Source organism: Ursus americanus, chromosome 7, assembly GCF_024610735.1.
Source record: "Ursus americanus isolate L20-20 chromosome 7, mUrsAme1.1.p, whole genome shotgun sequence".
Classification (NCBI taxonomy): domain Eukaryota; kingdom Metazoa; phylum Chordata; class Mammalia; order Carnivora; family Ursidae; genus Ursus; species Ursus americanus.
Genome location: NC_142133.1, coordinates 10457103 through 10478570, shown reverse-complemented (window position 1 = coordinate 10478570; position 21468 = coordinate 10457103). Strand labels below are relative to the sequence as shown.

At 36.2% G+C, this 21468-nt stretch overlaps 1 protein-coding gene across 2 annotated transcripts in view; it reads left to right on the top strand.

Annotated features, from left to right (window-relative positions):
* EIF5B (eukaryotic translation initiation factor 5B) overlaps positions 1-21468 on the top strand; it is an 86272-nt gene that overhangs the window by 51579 nt on the left and 13225 nt on the right. Inside the window, exons 10-14 of one of the 2 annotated variants that reach the window (XM_045771660.2) lie at positions 1951-2234; positions 8947-9054; positions 9239-9349; positions 11714-11781; positions 12353-12494. In XM_045771660.2, the coding sequence (XP_045627616.1) occupies positions 1951-2234; positions 8947-9054; positions 9239-9349; positions 11714-11781; positions 12353-12494 (713 nt within the window). Of the gene's footprint in view, positions 1-1947; positions 2235-8946; positions 9055-9238; positions 9350-11713; positions 11782-12352; positions 12495-21468 lie in introns of both variants that reach the window. The other variant, XM_045771659.2, reaches the window with a different exon arrangement.

The following is a 21468-nucleotide window of genomic DNA, read 5'->3' as shown; positions in this document are numbered from 1 at the left end:
CTGAGCCACCCAGGCACCCCCCTTTTTTTCCCCCCATATTTTCCTCCTTCCATGAGCTTGGAAGTTGTATACTTTTACACTTATTTTTAGTCATTACTCCAGAGACTTTAACATGGATCTTTGAACTATCACTGTATAATGTTATCCTTGTTTCAGACAACGCAAAGACCATAGAATACATGAGCAAATTTATCCAGTCCTCGGTTCATTATTCCCGTTTAATTCTCTTTTTTAAATCCCATATCATAGCTTAAGTTTACTCATATTGTCAGCTCTTTGTTATATTTCATTTCTTTTTGCATCTCTGATATTCCATTTGAGATCATTTCTTCTTGCCTGAAGAATACCTTTTAGAATTTCCTTTAGTATGAATCTGTTAGTGAGGCATTCCATTTTTGCTCTTCTAAAAATCCCTTTATCTCTTTATTCTTGAAGGCTATATTTACTGAGTGAAGAATTCTTTGTTGAAATTCTGTTAACATTTTGAAGATATTATTCCCTTGTGTTAGCTTTCATTGTTTCTGTTGAGAAGTCAGATATCAACCTAAAGTTTTCATGTGCCTTTGGTTTTCAGCAGTTTTAGTAAGATGTGACCAGGGTCAATTTTCTTTTATTAATTCTGCCTATAGAGCTTTATCAATATATGGTTTTATGTTTTTATTGATTTTGCAGTGTTATGAGCCGTTATTTCTCTTCGGGGATTCTAGTTATGCCTATGATATGCCTTCTTATTATATCAGTGTATCATTTCTTTTTATGCTTTCTACCTGAGTCTACATGGTTCATTCTAGAGTGTTTCTTCTGATCTGTCTTCTGGTTCACTAATTTTCTCTTCGGCTGCTGCTACTTGCCTGTTAAACCCATCTTTTGGGTTCTTAGTTTTGTCTCTGGTATGTTCTAATTTTAGATACTCCATTTAACTATTTTTATAGGTTTTTACTTTCTAAACTTTTTAATCTTTTGCTCCCTAAATGTTAGAAACAGTCATTTTTCAAATTTTTATTGGATTTATTTATTTTAGAGAGTATAAGGGAGGGGGGAGGGGCAGAGAGAGAATCTCAAGCAGACTGCCCCTAAGCTCAGAGTCCGATTTGGGGCTCAATCTCATGACCCTGAGATCATGACCTGAGCCAAAACCAACTGTTGAATGATCAACCAACTGAGCCAGCCAGGCACCCCTCAATTTGGGGGCTTTCTGTCTTCCATCTTGTGCATTGTTTTTTCACATGGCTTGTTATTTTCATATATTGTGCTAGATATTATACTTGTAAAACTTAGGAATAATTTGACATCAGGTTGGTGTGTTTCTTTCTCCAGAGAGAACTTATGTGTACACTCACCAGGAGTCTGAATGAACTAGCAATATGGAATCATCTTATTCTAGATTTAGAATTGATAGAGTCTGGAGGTGATTGGCCAGTAATGGGGAAGTCCTGTTTATTTCCTATTCATTCTAACTGCTGGTGTTCTTTGGGATTTCATTCCATAATAAGAGTAATACCCAATGTCTGCCCACCTTGCCCCCTTGAATCCTTAATAGACCCAGTGCCTGGACCCCTAAGCATTGCTTAGCCTTTAAGCTGCCTTCTCCAGAATCAGCAAAGGACCACTGCTTCTTGGTCTTTTGGCTAAGATCAAGTGCAGAATTGGCAAATAATCCCAAAGGAAAGAAATTCTAAATGTTGTGTTCCCCTCCCTGGGTTCTTGTTCTGTCTTGTAGTCTGGTTCAGTAACATATTAAGTTTTTATGGTTAAATGGCAATCTTCATTGTAGCAAATATGTGACCAACGCTTTGCATTTAGGATGCATGAAAACAATTTAGCATTCACGATGTTTTATAATGTTACTACCATACTGAGTGCACCCCTGGTAGTATTTTCCCTTTAAGGTCTCCATAATGTTGATGGAAATCTCCATTTTTAACTTTCAAATCTTTTTCCTGAAAGAAGAAAACACGGTGCATATAGAAGTAAAAGAAAACCCTGAGGAGGAGGAGGAGGAGGAGGAGGAAGAGAGTGAAGAAGATGAGAGTGAAGAGGAAGAGGAAGAGGAAGGAGAAAGTGAAGGCAGTGAAGGTGATGAAGAAGATGAAAAAGTGTCAGATGAGAAGGATGCGGGGAAAATGTTAGATAAAAAACCAAGTAAAGAGATGAGTTCAGAATCTGAATACGACTCTGATGATGATCGAACTAAAGAAGAAAGGGCTTATGACAAAGCCAAACGGAGGATTGAGGTATTTATTTTCCCCTTTCTCTTTACTCCTCCCCCCCCCCCCACTTCTCATCTGGGATCATTAGAACTGTACTCTGAACTAAAGACAGTGTGGTACTGGTTTAAGAACAGATAATACAGATGATGAAACAGAACTGAAAGCCCAAAAATCCTTATATTTCTGACTATTGTTTTGTCAGATATCCCAAAGCAATTCAGTGGGAAAAGGATAGCTTTTTCAACCAGTGGTGCTAATTAAATAAAAAATGAGTTTAGTTTCTGACCCCAATTCATATATAAAAGTTGTCTTAAAACAGATCAGAAATAGAGGTAAAGATAGAGGAAGCTAAAGGTATAAATTTAGGGGAAAAAAAAAACCAGCACAAAATACTCATGACCTTGGGTTGGACTTTGGGTCTTTGACCTTGATCTAACCTAAGGACCTTACTCCCTCACCTAAGTCAGAATGGTATACTGTTTCATTGTTTTTGTTTTTGTTTTTTCCCCAAATTTTGATGTGCTCTTTAAGTGATGGTTTAAGGGTATGCAGAGATACTCTGAGCATATACCCTGTAGTCATAAACACTAGTTAAACTAGTGTTTGCCTTGTGTATTTTAGGTTAGTCACCGTGAGGCGTCTGATGACTTTAGTTATTGAAATCCGGTGGGTTAATGAGGCATCATTCTGTTTAGCAAAGTGTACATACCTAGCAGGCTTACTATATTTTTCCTCCTTAATGCAGTAGACTTGAGTTTTCTTTAATTATGTCAGCTTAGCATAAATAATATACTAAAAACTAGTTGCTTAGGATGTTAAAGTATTTTAAAGCTAAAAATGATTTTAGCTTTCCTTTTTTAAAAAATATTTTCTAATTCTAGTTTTTCAGTTTTTTTATTCATTTTTTTTAAATAACCTGTGTATCAATGTTTATCTTATCCTTCTGTAAAGTCTATTAAGAGATACGCTTTCTGAATTTCTAAAGGGCTGAGAAAGTCTGTTGTTGTAAGTTGGGATTTCTAACCTCTGCCAGTATTAACATCTTTAGGCCGTATAATTCTGTTGTGGGGGGACAGTCCTTTTCATTTAGGATGTTAAGCAGCATCCCTGACCTCCACCCACTACATACCAGTGGCATTCCCCTCCCTGCTTCCCACAGCACCTACTCAAGCCAATTCCCTTGCTCTATACCCACATGTGAGAGACAGTTTGTAATGTATTTGATGATTTAAAAATAATGGGTATAAAGCAGAGAGAAGTTTCCCCATTATCTTACTTCCCAGACTTGTGCATAGTTCTGTACATGAGCTTCAGGTTTTTAAAAATGTTTAATTAAAACTAAGATAATAAATTTTGTAGATAAACATTTTTTTTAAGGATTTTATTTATTTATTTGTCTGAGAGAGAGAGAGCAACAAGCAGAGGGAGAAGCAGGCTCCCCATTGAGCAAAGAGCTCAATATGGGACTCAGTCCCAGGACCCTGGGATCATGACCTGAGCTGAAGGCAGACGTTTAACCAACTAAGCCACCCATTTTTCCCTCTATATTCTTTTTTTTTCACAGAACAATATGCTGTGGACTTCTTCATCCAGCAAATTGTTAAGCAGCTTTGTTGAGATGTGATTTACATACTAAAGAATTGATCCGATCTAAGTATACAATTGAGTGACATTTTGTAAATTTTTGTAGAGTTGTGCATCCATTATCACAAGTCAACTTTAAAATATTTTCATCACCCTACAAAGGTTTCTTGTACCAGTTATAGTCATTCCCTATTCCTAGCCCCACATATACAGCAGTTCCCAGTCCCCCCATCCACAGTTTTGCTTTCCATGGTTTCAGTTACCTATGGTCAACTGCAGTCTAGAAGGTGATGATCCTTCTTCTCTTGTATTGTCACAAGGTCAGTAGTAGCCCAACACTGTGTTATTCACCTCACTTTATCTCTTTACATAGGCATTTTATAATCTCACATCATCCCAAGAAGAGGGTCGTGAGTATAGTACAAGAGGGTACTTTGAGATCACATTCACTTAACTTTTTTGCAGTATATTCTTATCATTGTTCTATTACTAGTTATTGTTAGATTATCAATTTAATTTTTTTTTTTTTTTTTAGGGATGTGGGCAGAGGGAGAGTGGGAGAGAGAATCTTAAGCAGGTTCCATGCCCAGTATGGAGCCCAACGTACGGCTTGATCTCATAACCCTGAGATCAGAACCCGAGCCGAAATCAAGAGTCGGACGCTTAACCAACTAAGCCACCCAGGCACCCCTAAATTTAACTTTATCTTAGATACATATAGGAGAAAGCGTGGTATATATAGTATTTGGTACTATCTGCAGTTTAAGGCATCCACTAAGGGTCTTGGAATGTATTACCCCCTGGATAAGGAGGGGACTGCTGTAATTTAATCATCTAATATGTGGTCTTTTATGTCTAGCTTATTTCACTTAACTCTGTGTGGTAGCTGTATCAGAATTTTGTTCATTTTTATTTCCAGATAGTGTTGTATAAGTACACCATATTTTATTATGTCTTCAGTAGTTAGAGACATTCGAGTTGTTTCTAGTTTTTGGCTACTATAAATGGTACTACTACATATATTTGCATATAAGCCTTTGTATGGAAATGTGTTTTCATTTTTTTTGGATATATTCCTAAGAGTGAGATTGCTGGATTATGTGGTAAATTTGTGTTTAACTTTTTCAGAAACTCCTAAACTATTTTCTAGAGTGGCTGCACAATTATAGATTCCTACCATTTGAGGGTTCTAGTAGTTTCTCTGCATCCTTACTAATACTTAACATCTGTCTTTTCAATTATAGTCATTCTAGTGGATATGAAATAGTATATCTTATTGTGATTTTAATTTGCATTTCTGTAATGTTGAGCATTTCTCAATGTGCTTTTTGGCCATTCTGTATCTTCATTGGTGAAACATCTATTCAAATTTTTGTCCATTTTTAAATTTTGTAACTTGTCTTTTTTTTTTTTTTTTTCTTAAGATTTTTTATTTACTTATTTGACAGAGATAGAGACAGCCAGTGAGAGAGGGAACACAGCAGGGGAGTGGGAGAGGAAGAAGCAGGCTCCTAGTGGAGGAGCCCGATGTGGGACTCGATCCCAGAACGCCGGGATCACACCCTGGGCCGAAGGCAGACGCTTAACCACTGTGCCACTCAGGCGCCCCTGTAACTTGTCTTTTTATTGAGTTTTAAGAGTTCTTTTCACCTTTTTAGGTTTCTTTTGAAGTGAATAACTTTCTAAGTTTGTTAACATCCATTTTATCGGAACTTGCTTTTGTAGAGCACACTTCTAGAGTTGTATTAAATCATTGACCCAAGGTCATGAATATTTTGTCCTTTCTTTTTTTAATTTCTGCATTTAGTTTCTTGTATCTTTAGCTCTATCTCTGATCTGTTTTAAGGTAATTTTTGTGTATGATGGGTCAGAGACTAAACTCATTTTTTATTAATTTAACTAGCATCATTGGTTGAAAAGCTATCCTTTTCTCATTGAATTGCTTTGGCCTCTTTGACAAATCAATAGGTCAGAAATATGAGGATTTATTTTTGGACTTTCAGCTCAATTTCATTATCTGTATTATCTGTTCTTATGCCAGTATCACACTGTCTTGATTCCTATAGCTTTAATACTAGGCTTTGAGGTAGGGAAATATGAGTCTTACAGTGTTGTAATTACTTTTCAAGTTTGCTTTGGCTATGCTAGGTCACTTGCTTTTCCATATAAATTTTATGGTCACTTTGTCAGTTTTTGGAAAAAACTTGCTCAGATTTAGATAGAGGTTGTTTTGAATCTATAGATCAATTTTAGGGAGAATTATCATCTATTTTAATAATATTGAATCTTCCAATCTATGGAAATAGGCTGGTTCTCCATTCATTTGGATCTTTTACAGTTTCTTCCAGTGGAGTGTCGTAGTTTTCACAGTTTAAGATTTGTAATTCTTTTGTTAAATTTATTACTAGGTGTTTTATTGTTTTTGATGCTATTGAAAATGGGTTTTTAAAATTTTTTTCATTTCTACTATAACGAAATACAGTTGAGTTTTATAGCTCTCATATCCTGTAATGATATTGAAATATTTTTTACTCTAATTTTTTATGGATTCCTTAGAGTTTCCTGTAATCTGTGTCATGTTCTCTATCAAAGACAGTTTTAATTCTTGCTTTCCAATCTCCCTGCTGCTTATTTCTTTTTTTTGCCTGATGTCTCTGGCTAGAACAGTACATTAGTGGATAGAAGTGGTAAGAGCAGACATAACTTGCCTTGTTATCAGTCGTTGTGGGAAAAACATTCAGATTTTCAGCGTTAACTATGATGTTAATGGTAATGCCCTTTATCAGTTTGAGGAACTTCCCTTCTTTTCCTAATTTGTTGAAAGTTCATATCATGAATAGAGATGGGTGCCTTTTCTATGTGTATTGAGATTCTTTTTTCTTTTTTGTATTAATATATGATGTATTATATTGGTATTCAGATGTTAAGCTCAACCTTGCATTCCTGGAATAAATCCCACTTGATCCTGGTATAATCCTCTTTATATGTTACTAGATTTGGTTTGTAATATTTTGTTGAGGTTTTTGTGATCTATACCCATGAGGGATATTGATCAGTAACTTCCTTACGATTTGTTTGTCTGGTTTTGGTGCCATTTTAAAATTAGCTTCCTAGGATTAGTCACGAAGTGTTCCTTCCTCCTCTTTTTTCTGCAAGAGTTTGTGAAAGATTGTTTTTCCTGTCTTAAGTGTTTCGCAAAATTTACTAACCAAGGTTTTGTCTTTCAAAGGTGTACCAATTTCTAATTCAGTTTCTTTACTCGTTATATTGTTATTTCTGTCCAATTTTCTTTTCATCTTGAGTCATTCTCAGTAATTTTTGTCTAACTGTTGTGTTTCATCTAAGTTGGGAGCATGAAGTTGCTTATGGTATCCTTTTAGAGTCCTTTAAGTTTCTGTAAGGTTAGTAGTGGCATCTCTTCTTTTGATTCTGATTTTGGTGATCTGTGTCTTTTTTTTTTTTTTTCCCTTGGTCAAACTAGTGAAAGGTTTTCTATTTGATCTCCTCACACTGGGTGCCTAAACAATAGAGATTTATTTTCTGATAGTTCTTGAGGCTAAAAGTTCAAGATGAAAGGGTCAGCGGGGTTGTTTCCTGGGGAGAGCTCTCTTCGTGGTTTGCAGATGGCTGCCTTCTCACTGAGTCTTCGTATGGCCTTTACTCTGTGCATGCCCAGAGAAAGATTTTTCTTATTTCTCCTCTTGTAAGGTCATCTGTCTGATTGAAGTAGGGCCCTACCCATTTAACTTTAATTACCTCCTTAAAGGCCCTATCTCCAAATACAATCACATTGGGAGTTAGAGATTCAGTGTATGAATTTGGGAGAGATTCAGTTAAGTCCATAACACATTTCATGGTTCCAAAACCTTGCCACTTATAATTTTCTAAAATCCGTACCAGACGTCCTGAGTAAGAATCTCCATTGTGGATAGGGGTCTAAGTGATTCTATGCAACCAGATAGATTTCAGCCCTGGGATTGAGGAAATATTAAGAAATCTCCAGCTACAGATGATTAAGTCGTTACTAATTTTTGGTGTTACAGACAATACGGCAATGAGCAAACACTGTTGTACACATGCATTTCTCTATGCTTATGTCACTGCTTCAGGACAAATACTTACAGATAGAATTTGAGTTAAAGTCTGTACTGCATTGCCCTTCATAAGATTTTAATGCTACAGCAAGTGTGGGAGAAAAAGGCAATTTTCAACCATATCAAATCCTAACTAAGGTCGTGATGTTTGCGTTTGGGTATAAAGCTCTTGTGTACTACTCCTTGTTAGTAAATACTCACATCTGACTTGACATTCCAAAATGTTTTTTCATTCCATTTTCTATAGAAAGATCCAGTGTCTAGTGGTAGAAATGAAAGTAAAGAATTTTTACAAAAATGGTTTTTAGATGGAATTTTTACAAAAATGGTTTTGTAAATTACTTCAGAATTTTGATGAAAGTCTTCTCTCATTTGAATGCCAGCTTTACTGTACTTGAAAAGTTGGCATTTCAAAGAGCTGCTGGCATGTGTGTTTTTGTTTGGTTCTTAGAAAGCTGAAGTGTCTAGGTAAATGCTACAAGAGAAATGCATTTTGATGCAAGGACGTGGTTCTCATGCCTAATGAGTGGTATTAAGGTAGGAAATGTCATTGGACGTCTTAGGCTGGAGATTAAATAAACCGTCTCTCAACTGAAAGGTTTTATAGTGTTTGTACACTGGATAAAGTTTAAAAATAAATTGCTTTAAAATATGCTATAGTTTTGAAGTTCTAATGAGATTGTTTGAATGCAGGAGTATATCTCCTTTTATATAAACCCCACATAAGCTAGAGGATGTACTGTATGTGTACTGGATGGAATACAAGATCACTTGTATTCTATTAAATAAGCAATGTACAAAAGTGTTCAGAAAGTTGAAGCCAAAACTTCACACACTTTTTACTGATATTTAACAGGGTTGTCCTGAAATTTAACAGGTTTCTCTTTGTCCGAGGGTACTGTTATGTAAAGGTTTGTTGTAAAATGCACTTACATGTAGTTAACAAAGAACTTGGATGAAGATTGTGGCATTCTCTTGCTAAGGCAACGTAATTTGAAGAACAATAGTGATAGGGTTTGAAATAATAATTTTGTGATTTTTTTTTTTTTTATTCCTAGAAACGGCGACTCGAACATAGTAAAAATGTAAATACAGAAAAGCTAAGAGCTCCTGTTATTTGTGTACTTGGACATGTGGACACAGGGAAGACAAAAATTCTAGATAAAGTAAGAAAATATTGTTAGCATTGATTAAACTTTTTAAGTAAGTGAATGATACCTTATAAAAAGCTAATAGAAACCATAGCACAGATAATCAGTTCTGTTACATTAAATAGGTTGCTACTTTCTTATTACTTTTGCTTCTTTTTATATTTTGAAATACAAATCTGAATCTGCTGTCTCATCCTAGCTTCGTCACACACATGTACAAGATGGTGAAGCAGGTGGCATTACGCAACAGATTGGGGCCACCAATGTTCCCTTGGAAGCTATTAACGAACAGACTAAGATGATTAAAAATGTAAGTACACTGTAGTTGGTGTGTTTTAATCTCTGACAAAAATTAAGGTATAAATTATTTCAGATACAGAAAAGAGTAGTATAAAGATCAACATGCTCACTATTCGTAATCAACACTTGTGCCACTTAGTTCTATTTTACTTCAGATTTTTTTTTTTAAAGAAAACATTAGATGTTATAGGATCCCTCATTTTTCATTTCCTTTCCTCTTGCTCCCGAAGGCAATTACTATTTTGAAGTTAGAGTATATTGTTCCCCTGCGTGTTTTAACACTTTTACTGTAGAATTCCATGTTGAAAAACTGTTTCCTCCTCCAGCCTCTTTTTCTTCTATCATGTTGATGGTGTTTTCTTTATCACCCTAATATTTTCTACTTTGGAGATATTCAGTTTATTCAAAATAAATAAAGAAAATCACATAAGATTAAGGTAAAGTTTAATGAATCATTATAAAGCAAACACTTTTGTGTCACCTATATTAGGAGATAGAACTTTGGCCCTTACCTCAGGAGACCTGTATTAGGTCCCTTTGCAATCGAGACACTCTTCTACTCAGGAGGAACTTTTAAAATAATCTTTACCTTTTAACGTGTTAGAGGTTGCAAAATGTTGTTATTCCAAGCCCATTGTCCATGTTTATAAAGAGTGCTTTGGTTTTGTTTTACCTTAAATGCACGGATTTAAACATATTTACTGTGTTTTAGTTCATTTATTCTAGTGGTAAGATAGTCTCATTTTCGTCCAGTAATTGACTCCTGAGTCTTTTTAATTCAGGTTTAGTAGTCTTTGGTTGCGTCTTTGTGGTCTGATGTAGCAGGATGTTTTAGGCTCATCTTATACATACTCTGCTCCAGTCTTGGAACTGAGCCTTGTAAAAATTCCCTAGTTCTGTTAACACAGAGCAGGTAAAAAAGGTAAATTTGGAACTAAGAAGTAACAAAACTGATACGTGACACACAGAGCATAAATTATTATATGCTAGTATCTCCCTTTATTCTTTATTTGGTCTTAGTTCTGTATATAGAAGGGGTCTGTGAGTTTGTCTCCAGTTTGTGGGGGGGGTTTTTTGGGTTGAGATTGTGTTTTATGAAGCTTGTTTTCTGGTAGGTTTCTAAGGAAGCAATAAGAGGAATAATAATCTTTGAGTTTTTGAATATTGCCTACCTACTTTGTGGCCTTCACCCTAGAAAGTTAGTTGGCTACATATAAAATCCTTGATTCACATTTTCTTTCCTTAAATATCTTAAAAGTTACTCTCCTTTCTTCCCACATAAAATATTGCCTTTCAAGTTTGATCATAAGCTGGTTTTCATCCTTTCATAAGTAATGTGGCCCTTCTGCATCTTGGGGTTGATTTTTCTGGGTCACTTTTCCAGTTATGTGGAAATTTTCCAGTTCCATTTCAGTATGTAATTTAAAATCTTTATTTTAGGACAGTTTTCTTGAATTACAGTTTTTCAAATTCATAATTTAAAATTTATCTTGAAGTTGTAATTTATCTGGTATTTCTGTGTGTTAGTCATTGGGGATTTTATAATAGCTCATTTCACCAGTTGCCAGAACTTGAAACTTTTATATGACAATTATAATTGTTTGTATTCCAGACACTGAAGTGGAAATAATTTTGGTGCTCAGTGGATGTTGATTTAAGATCACCAGAATGCAAATATGTTTTACCTTTGAATCATTTTGACCTAGATCAGGAGATAAGATTTTGAAAAATCACTTGAAGATTGACAAAAAGTATAAACAAGTAAAAAAAAATCGTGTGTGTGTGAGAGAGAGATTTGTTGGTCAGTGCCACTATTTAGGGTAGAAGAGAATGTCCATATCAGGCATGTTGTAATTTTTTCCCATTCATTGAAGAACTTTTGTCCAGAAAGTCAAGTGTTTATGATGTTATTTAAATAAAGCAGTCTTTCTTTAATATTTTAGGTTGGTGTAGTAAATTTGCTTTAAAACATACTTTGGGATATTTTTCAAGGTTTAGAATAGAATTGCTTTACAGTTGGACCAGATACATTTTTCAAGTAGTCAGAGCCTCTTCTTGCAAGTTACCTTTTTATAGATAATCACTCTCAGACGACTGCTATCATTTGTTACTTACTGGTAATCTGCTCAAAATTAGAGTACACCGTGGTTTTATGACTTTAACAAAGAGGATGTTTTCTCATTTCATTTTTTCCCCTGCAAACTCCTTTTGATTAATGAAAATATTGGCTTATGTGCTTTGCTGGTTGACCCCCTGACTGTTGTAAAACCAGTGGTGATATTCTGTAGTTTTCATGGCCCAATAATTGTTTTTATAAAGAAACTTTCATTGTGTTGGCTTCCTTAAGCTCTCTACTTTTCCCCACCTTTTCTAGTTCGATAGAGAGAACGTAAGAATTCCAGGAATGCTCATTATTGATACTCCGGGGCATGAGTCTTTCAGGTAAGAGCAACTTGCGTTATTTGGCATCAAACAAACTGCTAGAAAACATTAAATCTAAAAGTGCATTGAGTGAGAAAGTCTTGATTAGTCAACATTGGGGTAGTATTTTAAGATCTATAGTCCCTGTAACTACCAGTCATCATCTGTGCCTTACTGAATAAGTAAGTAGTAATTTATTTGGATACTTGTTTTTTATAGAGATCTTTTCTACTTTGAAAGACCAAGTCCTAATACGTACTTGGTCTTTTTCCTATCAAACGCACCCTATCAAACGCACGATAGGTGGAATTTATCCTGTTGCCTGTTGGCTGTATTCCTTAGTGCAAAAACTTGGCCAATACAGTTCGCAGAAATGCTGGAGTAATTTCTGGAACTAACTTACTCCAGCTGATGTTAGTTCACTTTGTCAGATAAGCATTTGGCAAGTTAAGGGCTAATGGCACTTAAAATTCTAAGGCATGTGCTTCATTTTGTTTTTTTCATTTAGGTTTTACGAAGAAACATTTGTTTCTTTAAGTAAAAGAGTAATTTCAAGATTTCTATTTATGCATCTTTTTCCTCTTTCCAACAGTAATCTGAGAAACAGAGGAAGCTCTCTTTGTGATATTGCCATTTTAGTTGTTGATATTATGCATGGTTTGGAGCCCCAGACAATTGAGTCTATTAACCTTCTGAAATCTAAAAAATGTCCCTTCATTGTTGCACTCAATAAGGTAAGCTCCTCTGAAGAAATAATGTGAATACATGTTTCTTAAATTTTTGTGATTAAACAAATGTGTCCTAGTATAACTTTCATATAACAGTATGTACTTATGCTAAATGTATTTTGATAAATATATACACACATGTAACCATCACCGTCAGAATATAGACCATCTCCATATTCCCGAATGCTCACTCAAGTTCTTTTAAAGTAAGCCTACTCCCTTTTTCAACCCAAACACTGATCTGTCACTATAGTTTTGTGTGTTTTATAATTTCATATTAATGGAATTATACAGTGTTTAATCTTTTGAGTCTGGCATTTTCCACTACTCTTGTTATTTTACGTTTATCCATGTTTTGCATATACCGTTGGTTATTCCTTTTCATTGATGAGTGGTATTTCATTATCTGATTAATACCACACTTCGTCCATTTACACACTGAGGAATATTTGGATTGATTCCACTTGAAGTTATTAACAAAGCAGCTGTCAACATCTCACACATCTTTGGGTTGAAATTTCTTTTGATTTACTTTGAATAAATATTTAAGAAGAAAACTGCTGGGTCAAGTTGTATGTATGTGTTCCACTTAATGAGAAAATGACATTTTCCCAAAGAGTTTGTACCATTTTATATTTTAAGATTTCAGTTCTTTTTTCTTTTTTTTTTTTTTTAAAGATTTTATTTATTTATTTGACAGAGATAGAGACAGCCAGCGAGAGAGGGAACACAAGCAGGGGGAGTGGGAGAGGAAGAAGCAGGCTCATAGCGGAGGAGCCTAATGTGGGGCTCGATCCCATAACGCCGGGATCACGCCCTGAGCTGAAGGCAGACGCTTAACGACTGCGCCACCCAGGCACCCCTAAGATTTCACTTCTGCACATTCTTGCCGACATTTGTTCTACTTACTAAACAAATGTTGCAAGTAAGTGTGCAGTACTAGATTATTGTTTAATTTGCATTTCTATGATGACTAGTGGCATCAAAAATCTTTTCATATATTTACTTGCCATGTATCTCTTTAAGTAACTATTTTTAAATTTTTGCTCATCTTTTATTGGACTATTGTCTTACTGTTGAATTTTAAGAGTTCTTTATTGTTGATTGAAGTCTTTTATCAGTTATGTTTATTGCTTGTATGTTCTTGTAGTCAAGGACTTGGTTGTTCATTTTCTTGATGTATTTTGAAGAGCAGAAATTTCTAATTTTGGTGAAGTCCAATGTATGAGAAATTTTTTTTATAACTTGTGTTTCTTATGTTCTCTATAAGTAATTTTTAACCACCCCAAGGTTCTGAAAATTTTTTTCAGTGTTTCTAGATATTTAACATTTAGATAGGTGGTATTTTTAGTTAATTTTTATGCATAGTATAAGTTAAGGATCAAGGTTCACTTTTGGGGCGCCTGGGTGGCTCAGTCATTAAGCGTCTGCCTTAGGCTCAGGGTGTGATCCCAGAGTCCTGGGATCGAGCCCCGTATTGGGCTCCCTGCTCCACTGAGAGCCTGCTTCTTCCTCTCCCACTCCCCCTGCTTGTGTTCCCTCTCTCACTGGCTCGCTCTCTGTCAAATAAATAAAAATAAAAAATCTTTATATATATAAAAAAAAAAGTTCACTTTTTTCCACATGAAAATCCGGTTCAAAACCTTTTTGTTGAAAAGATTGTACTTAATTTATTGATTTCTTTTTTATAATGCTATACAGTTGACACAATGTTACATTAGTTTCAGGTGTACCACATAGTGATTGAACTGTATACATTATGCTGTGCTCACGGATGTAGCTATCATCTGTCGCTATACAGTGCTATTACAGTATGCTGTACCTTTTATTCTTGTGATTTATACATTCTATAACTGGAATCCTACATGTCCTCCTCCCCTTCACCCATTTCATCCATGACCCCCCACCCACTTCCCTGCCTCTGGTAACCACCACTTTGTTCTGTTTATGGGTCTGTTTCTACTTGTTTGCTTGTTTTTGCTTTATTTTGTTTTTTTCTTTTTAGATTTCACATATTAGTGAAATCATATGGTATTTGTCTTTCTCTATCATGCTTATTTCACTCAGTGTAATATCCTCTGGGTCTGTCCATGTTGTAAATAACAGGATCTCATTCATTTTTATGACCGAGTAATACTCCGGGGTGTATGTGTATGTGTATATGTATGTATGTGTAAACTCCACGTCTTTATCCATTTAACTATCAGTGATCACTTACGTTGCTTTCATAGCTTGGCTATTGTAAATAAATGATGCAATAAACATAGGTGTGCGTCTGTCTCTTTGAATTAGTGTTTTTGCTTTTTTTAGGTAATTACCCAGTAGTGGGATTACTGGATCATAATGGTATTTCTATTTGTGGTTTTTTGAGGAATCACCATACTGTTTTCCACATTGATTGGTTGCACCAATTTACGTTTACGTGAGGATTCCCTTTGCTACATCTCCTCAGCAACATTTGTTATTTATTGTCTTTTTGATACTAGCCACTCTGACCCTGTCATAAGGTGGTGATATTTCATTGTGGTTTTGTTTCCCTGATGATTAGTGATGTTGAGCATCTTTTCGTGTGTTTGTTGGCCATCTGTATGTCTTTGGAAAAATGTCTATTTAGGTTCTCTGCCCGTTGTTTTATTTGGGTTATTTGTGTTTTGGCATGTTGCATTGTATATGTTCTTTATATATGTTTGATATTAACTCTTTATTGGATGTGTCCTTGCAAATATCTTCTCTCATTCAGTAGGTTGCGTTTTTGTTTTGTTGATGGTTTCCCTCACTTTACAAAAGGTTTTTATTTTGGTGTAGTCCTAATAATTTATTTTTATTTTTGTTCAGCTTGCCTTAGGAGACATCTATAGAATGATTGATATTGCTATAGCCAATGTCAGAGAAATTACTGCCTATGTTCTCTTCTAGTTTTATGGTTTCAGGTCTTACATTTATGTCTTTAATGCATTTTGAGTTTATTTTGTGTATGGTGTTAGAAAGTGGTTTGGTTTTATTCTTTTTTATTTTTTTAAAGATTTTATTTATTAATTTGACAGAGAGAAACAGCCAGCGAGAGAGGGAACACAAGCAGGGGGAGTGGGAGAGGAAGAAGCAGGCTTCCAGCGGAGGAGCCTGATGTGGGGCTCGATCCCAGAATGCTGGGATCACGCCCTGAGCTGAAGGCAGACGCTTAACGACTGCGCCACCCAGGCGCCCCTGGTTTTATTCTTTTACGTGTAGCTGTCCATGTTTCCCAGCACCATTTATTGAAAAGATTGTCTTTTCCCCATTGTATATTCCTTTCACCTTTGTAATAGATTGACCATTTAAGCATTGGTTTATTTCTGGGCTCTCTGTTCTGTTCCATTGAACTGTGTCTATTTTTGTGCCAGTACCACTCTGTTTTTATTACTATAGTTTTGTACTATAGCTTGAAATCTGGGATTGTGATAACTCCAGCTTCGTTCTTTTTCTCAAGAATTCTTTAGCTATTTGGGGTCTTTTCTGATTCTATACAAATTTTAGGATTATTTGCTGTAGTTTTGTGAAAATTGCTATTGGTATTTTGGTAGGGATTGCATTGAATCTGTAAATTGCTTTGGGTAGAATGGACATCTTAACAGTATATCTTTCCATTTGTTTGTGTCATCTGCCATTTATCAGTGTTTTAGAGTTTTCAGAGTACAGGTTTTTTTTACCATTTGGATTAAATTTGTTCCTAGGGATTTTATTCTTTCTGGTACAACTGTAAAACGGGATGGTTTTCTTAACTTGCCTTTCTCCTACTTCATTATTAGTGTATAGAAATGTAAGAGATTTTTGTATGTTAGTTTTGTATCCTCCAACTTCACTGAATGCATGCATTCTAATAATTTTTTGGTAGTCTTTTAGGAGTTTCTATATACATTATTCTGTCATGCACTGACAGTGATGGTTTTACCTCTCTCTTACCATTTTGGATGCCTTTTATTTCTTGTCTGATTACTACTGTTGGGACTTCCTATGTTATATTGAATAAAAGTGACAAGATTTGACATTCTTGCCCTGTTCAGTCTTAGAGGAAAAGCTCTCAGTTTTTCACCATTGAGTATGGTGTTAGCTGTGGGTTTGTCATACATGGCCTTTATTATGTGAGGTACGTTCCCTCTAAACCCACTTTGTTGAGTTTGTATCCATGAACGGATATTGGTTTTTGTCAGATGCATGTTCTGAATCTATTGAGATGATCTTAGGACTTCGTCCTTCATTTTGTTAATGTGGTGTATCTCCTTGATTGATTGTGAGTATTGAACCAACTTTGCATCCCTGGAATAAATCCCACTTGGTTGTGGGGACTGATAGTTTTCAGTGTATTGGTGAATTTGGTTTGCTAATGTTTTGTTGAGGATTTTTGCATCTGTGTTCATCAGAGACAGTGGCCTGCAGCTTTTTTTATAGTGTCTTTGTCTTGTTTTGGAATTGGGCTAATAACTTGCATTGTCGAATGTATTTGGAAATTTTCCTTCCTCTTCTGTTTTTTGGAATAGTTGGAGAGGAATAGATATGAACTTTTCTTTAAGTGTTGGGTAGAATTCACCTGTGAAGCCATTTGGCTTCAAAAGTCCTAGACTTTTGTTTGTTGGGACTGTTTTGATTATTGGTTCAATTGTGTTACTGGTAATTAATTGGTCTGTTTGGCTTTTCTGTTTCCTCCTGATTTTGTTTTGGAAGGTTGTATGTTTCTAATGATTTATTTATTCATTTCTTTTAAGTTGTCAAAGTTGTTGGCATATATGTATTTTAAATTTCATTTATTTGAGAGAGTGAGAGCGAGCAAAAGACAGAGCGTACAAATGGGGAGGGACTGAGCAGGGAGCCTGAGGTGGGATCGTGACCTGAGATGCTTAACTGACTGAGCCATGCCCCTGCAATACAATTTTTTTGTAACAGACTCCTAGTCCTTTGTTATTTCTGTGGTGTTGGTTACTTCTGTGGTTTCAGTTACTTCTGTTTCTGATTTTGTCCTCCTTTTTTTCTCAATGAGTCTGGCTAAAGGTTTATTAATTTTGTTTCTTTGCAAAGAATGAGCTCTTGGTTTCATTGATCTTCTTTATTGTTTTTATAGTCTCATTTATTTCTGCTCTAATGTTTGTCATTTCTTTCTTTCTACTAACTTTGGGGTTTTGTTGTTGTTGTTTTTCCCCAGTTCCTTTACGTGTAAGGTTAGATTGTTTGAGATTGTTCTTTCTTGAGATAGGCCTGTGTTGCTGTGAATTTTCCTCTTATTACTGCTTTCGCGTATCACAAAGATTTTGGACTGTTGTGTTTTCATTTTCATTTGAGTTCTTCATTGACCTCATGGTTTTTCCCTACCATGTTGTTCAGCCTTCACACGTTTTTTTTTTCCAGTTTTTCTCTTGGAATTGATTTATATTTTTATTACTGTTTTGGTTGGGAAGGATTGATATGATTTCAATCTTAAGTTTATTGCAACTTGTTTCGTGGCCTGACGTGATCTTCCCTGAAAAGTGTTCATGTGCACTTGAAAAGCATGTATTCCTTTGTTGCTGCACAGGATATACTTGACGTGTCCGTTAAGTCCGTTTGGTTGGATGTGTCATTTGATTACACTCTTCCTTTATTTCGTACCTGGACAATCTATCCAGAGAGGTAAAGGGGGTATTAAAGCCACCTATTGTTCTTGTATTACTTGCAGTTTCTCCCTTTATGTTTGTTAATAATTGCTTATGTCTTTAGGTGCTCCAGCTTTAGGTACTAAATACAGTTGTGGATCTTTTTGTCGGATTGATTTCTTTATTAGTATGTAGTGCCTTTCTTTGTCTCTTGTAATCGTCTTTGTTTTAAAATCTCTTTTGTCTGATACAAGCATTGCTGCGTGGCTTTTTTTTTTCTTTCCACTTTTGTTCCCATCGAATAGCTTTTTCTGTCCCTTCTGTTTCATTGTGTGTGTGTTTAGGGCTGAAGTGAGTTTCTTGTAGGCAGCATATAAATGGGTTCTATTTTCTTAACCATTCTGTCACCCTTTGTTTTTTTGAATGGTGCACTCAGACCATTAAAATTTAAAGTAATTATTAATAGGTATGTACTTATTTCCATTTTGTCAATTACCTTCTGGTTGTTTTTGTAGTTCTCTTTTCCTTTCTTCTCTTGCTCTCTTTTTTGTGATTAACGGTTTTCTTTAGTGTCATCATTGGATTTCTTTTGTGTGTCTCTTACCACGAGGTTCATTTGTAACATCCAGAGTATATAGCAGTGTATATTAATTTGGTGGTCACTCACCTTTGAACATAGTCTAAAAAAACGTCATTTTTATTTACCTCCTCCACGCTTTAAATATATATTATGTTTTGCATCTTTTTATTTTGTGAGTCCTTTTCCTTTCATAATTTTGTTCTTTTATGGCCTTTTTCACTTACAGCAGTCTCTGATACTTCTTGTAAGGCTGGTGTAAGTGGTGAAGAACTCTTTTAACTTTTGTTTGGGAAACTCTTGCTCTGTCCTTCAATTCTGAATAACCTTGCTGGGTATAGTGTATATGGTTGTAGTATTTTTCCACTCCTTTGTGGCTTGCACGTTTCTGCTGAAAAATCAGCTGATAGTAGCCTTATAAGGTTTCCTTTGCATATAACTAGTTGCTGCTTTTGCTGCTTTTAAAATTCCCTCTTTATCTTTCATCTTTGGTATTTTAACTATGTCTCATGATACGGACCTCCTTGGGTTCATCTTGTTTGGAGCTTTCTGGGCTTCCCGAACCTGGACATCTGTTTCCTTCCCAAGCTAAGGAAGTTTTCAGCTATTACTTCCTGAAATAAGTTTTCTGCCCCTTTCTCTCTGTTTTCTCCTTATGGGACCTTTATAAAGAGAATGTTTCTTTGCTTGATGTTATCTAAGAGTTCCCTTAATCTATCCTCATTTTTTAATTCTTTTTTTTTTCTGTTCAGCTTTGGTGCTTTCCATTTCCCTGTTTTCTAGATCACTGATCCCTTCTTATGCACCCTTAAATCTGTTGAGTACCTCTCATATATTTTTCCTTTCAGTTATTGTATTCTTCAGCTCTGGTTGGTTCTTTCTTATGTTTTCTATGTGTTTCTTGAAGTTCTCCCTGAGTTCATTTGTGGTTCTCTCCAGTGCAGTGAGCATCTTCCTTACTGTTACTTTGAACTTTTTATCAGGCATATTGCTTGCCTCCATTGCATTTAATTCTTTATGTGAGGTTTTGTCTTGGTCTTTTGTTTGGAGTATATTCTTCATTTTGATTTCTTCCTCTATTTATATGAATTAGGTGGAACAGCTGTTTCTCCTTAACGAGAGGGAGTGATGTTGTTTATGGGTTCCTGTGTAGAATGTGCTTGGTGAGTTTGGGTGGCTGGCTGGAGCTGTGCTGTTTGTGGGTGTGGGTCTTGGCACACTCCATGCTGGGTCCACCCTCGTATGATAATCAGAACTGAAATAGGTTCAAGCTGGGTGTTTCTGGGGGCTGTCTTTGCAGAGGGCACCCTAGCATCACAGAGCTGAAGTGAGGATAAGCCAGGGGACTTAAGGGGTCTCCTTGCAGGGAGCACTCCGATGGGACAGCTGAAACTGAATGGGCACAGGCTGGGGCGGTCCTATACTGAAGGCACGCTGGGAGTACAGCTGAACCTGAAGTAGATGCAAGCTAGGGGTCCTGAGGCTCTCCATGTGGGGGCGCCCTGGTGGGGGTGAAGCCAACGTGGGTGTGGGCAGGGGTATCCTGGCAAGGCAGCTGGAACCAAGGTGGGTGCAGGCTGGGGGTGCCTGGGGCACTCTGTGCAGCAAGTTGTCTGGAGCCGTAGTGGTGTGGGCCTGGAATGTTCTAGGGTGCTTTGTGTTTGTGTCACCTTGACGAGACAGCTGGACCTGTAGTGAGGGCTGGCAGGCACGTCCTGTTAGGCATCACACTGGAGCCACCCTGATGGGATGGCTTGGGCTGGTGTGGGCTAGGGACTCAGGGCTCACTGAGGTGGTAGGCCAGCCAGAGTGCCTGGACCTTGCCCCTGTTTGTGCTCAGAGAGGAGGGGAATGTGAACTGAGGTACAAGCTCCTCTTGACAGTACCTGGAGAGAGTTTCAGCAGTTCATCTGCTGTTAGGCAGGGTTCTAGAACTGGTTTCTTTACGTTCTAGTTGTCCTTTCAAACCGCAGCTTTTTTTCTGTACCCCAGGGCGGACTAATCTGCTCACAGTCCGTCAGCACTGTCCGTGTGGACAGCAGTTTGCCATGCTGGGAAAGGGGTTTCTCTTTGTTTGTGTCTTCCTCTCTCTTGCCATTCTCTGTGAGGTCTTTGTTGTGCAGAGCTGTTTAGTCAGCTCTTAGTTCCTCTTCCAGACCAGTGCTCTGAACAGCTGTAGAGCCGGTGTGTCCGCGGAGGGGGTGAGTTGGTTCAGTGTCTTCCCGTATCTTGCCATCTTGAACCAGGAGTTCTCCATTGAATTACTTTTGAGTCTTTGTTGAAAATTAATTAAGCCATGTATATATGTATGTCCCTTTTTGGTATCTATCTTTTCTTCCATTGACCTGTATATCTATCCTTAGGCCTCTACTACCCTTTCTTGATTATTATAGTTTTATAGTAATGTCTTGAAAGCAGGTGGTGGTCATTTCTTTAACTTTTTGTTTCTCAAAACTGTTTTGGTTATTTTAGGGTCCTTGAATTTTCATATAAAGTTTAGAATCTGCCTCTTTAGTTTTTACAAAAAGCCTTCTGGAATTTTTATTGTAATTGTATTTAATCTGTAGGTAAATTCTGTAAGAGTTGACATTTTACCAAAATTGAGTCTTCTGATAAGTGAACATGATATCTCTACGTTTACTTAGTTCTTTATTTTCTCTTAGTGATATTTTGTAGTTTCACTGTCCGTGTGTTAGACATATTTTTCTAAATTTATCCATAGTACTTCATGGTTTGGGTGCTATTGTAAACATTTTAAAAATTCAGATTTCTAATTTTAATTTCATAAAGACATATAGTTGAT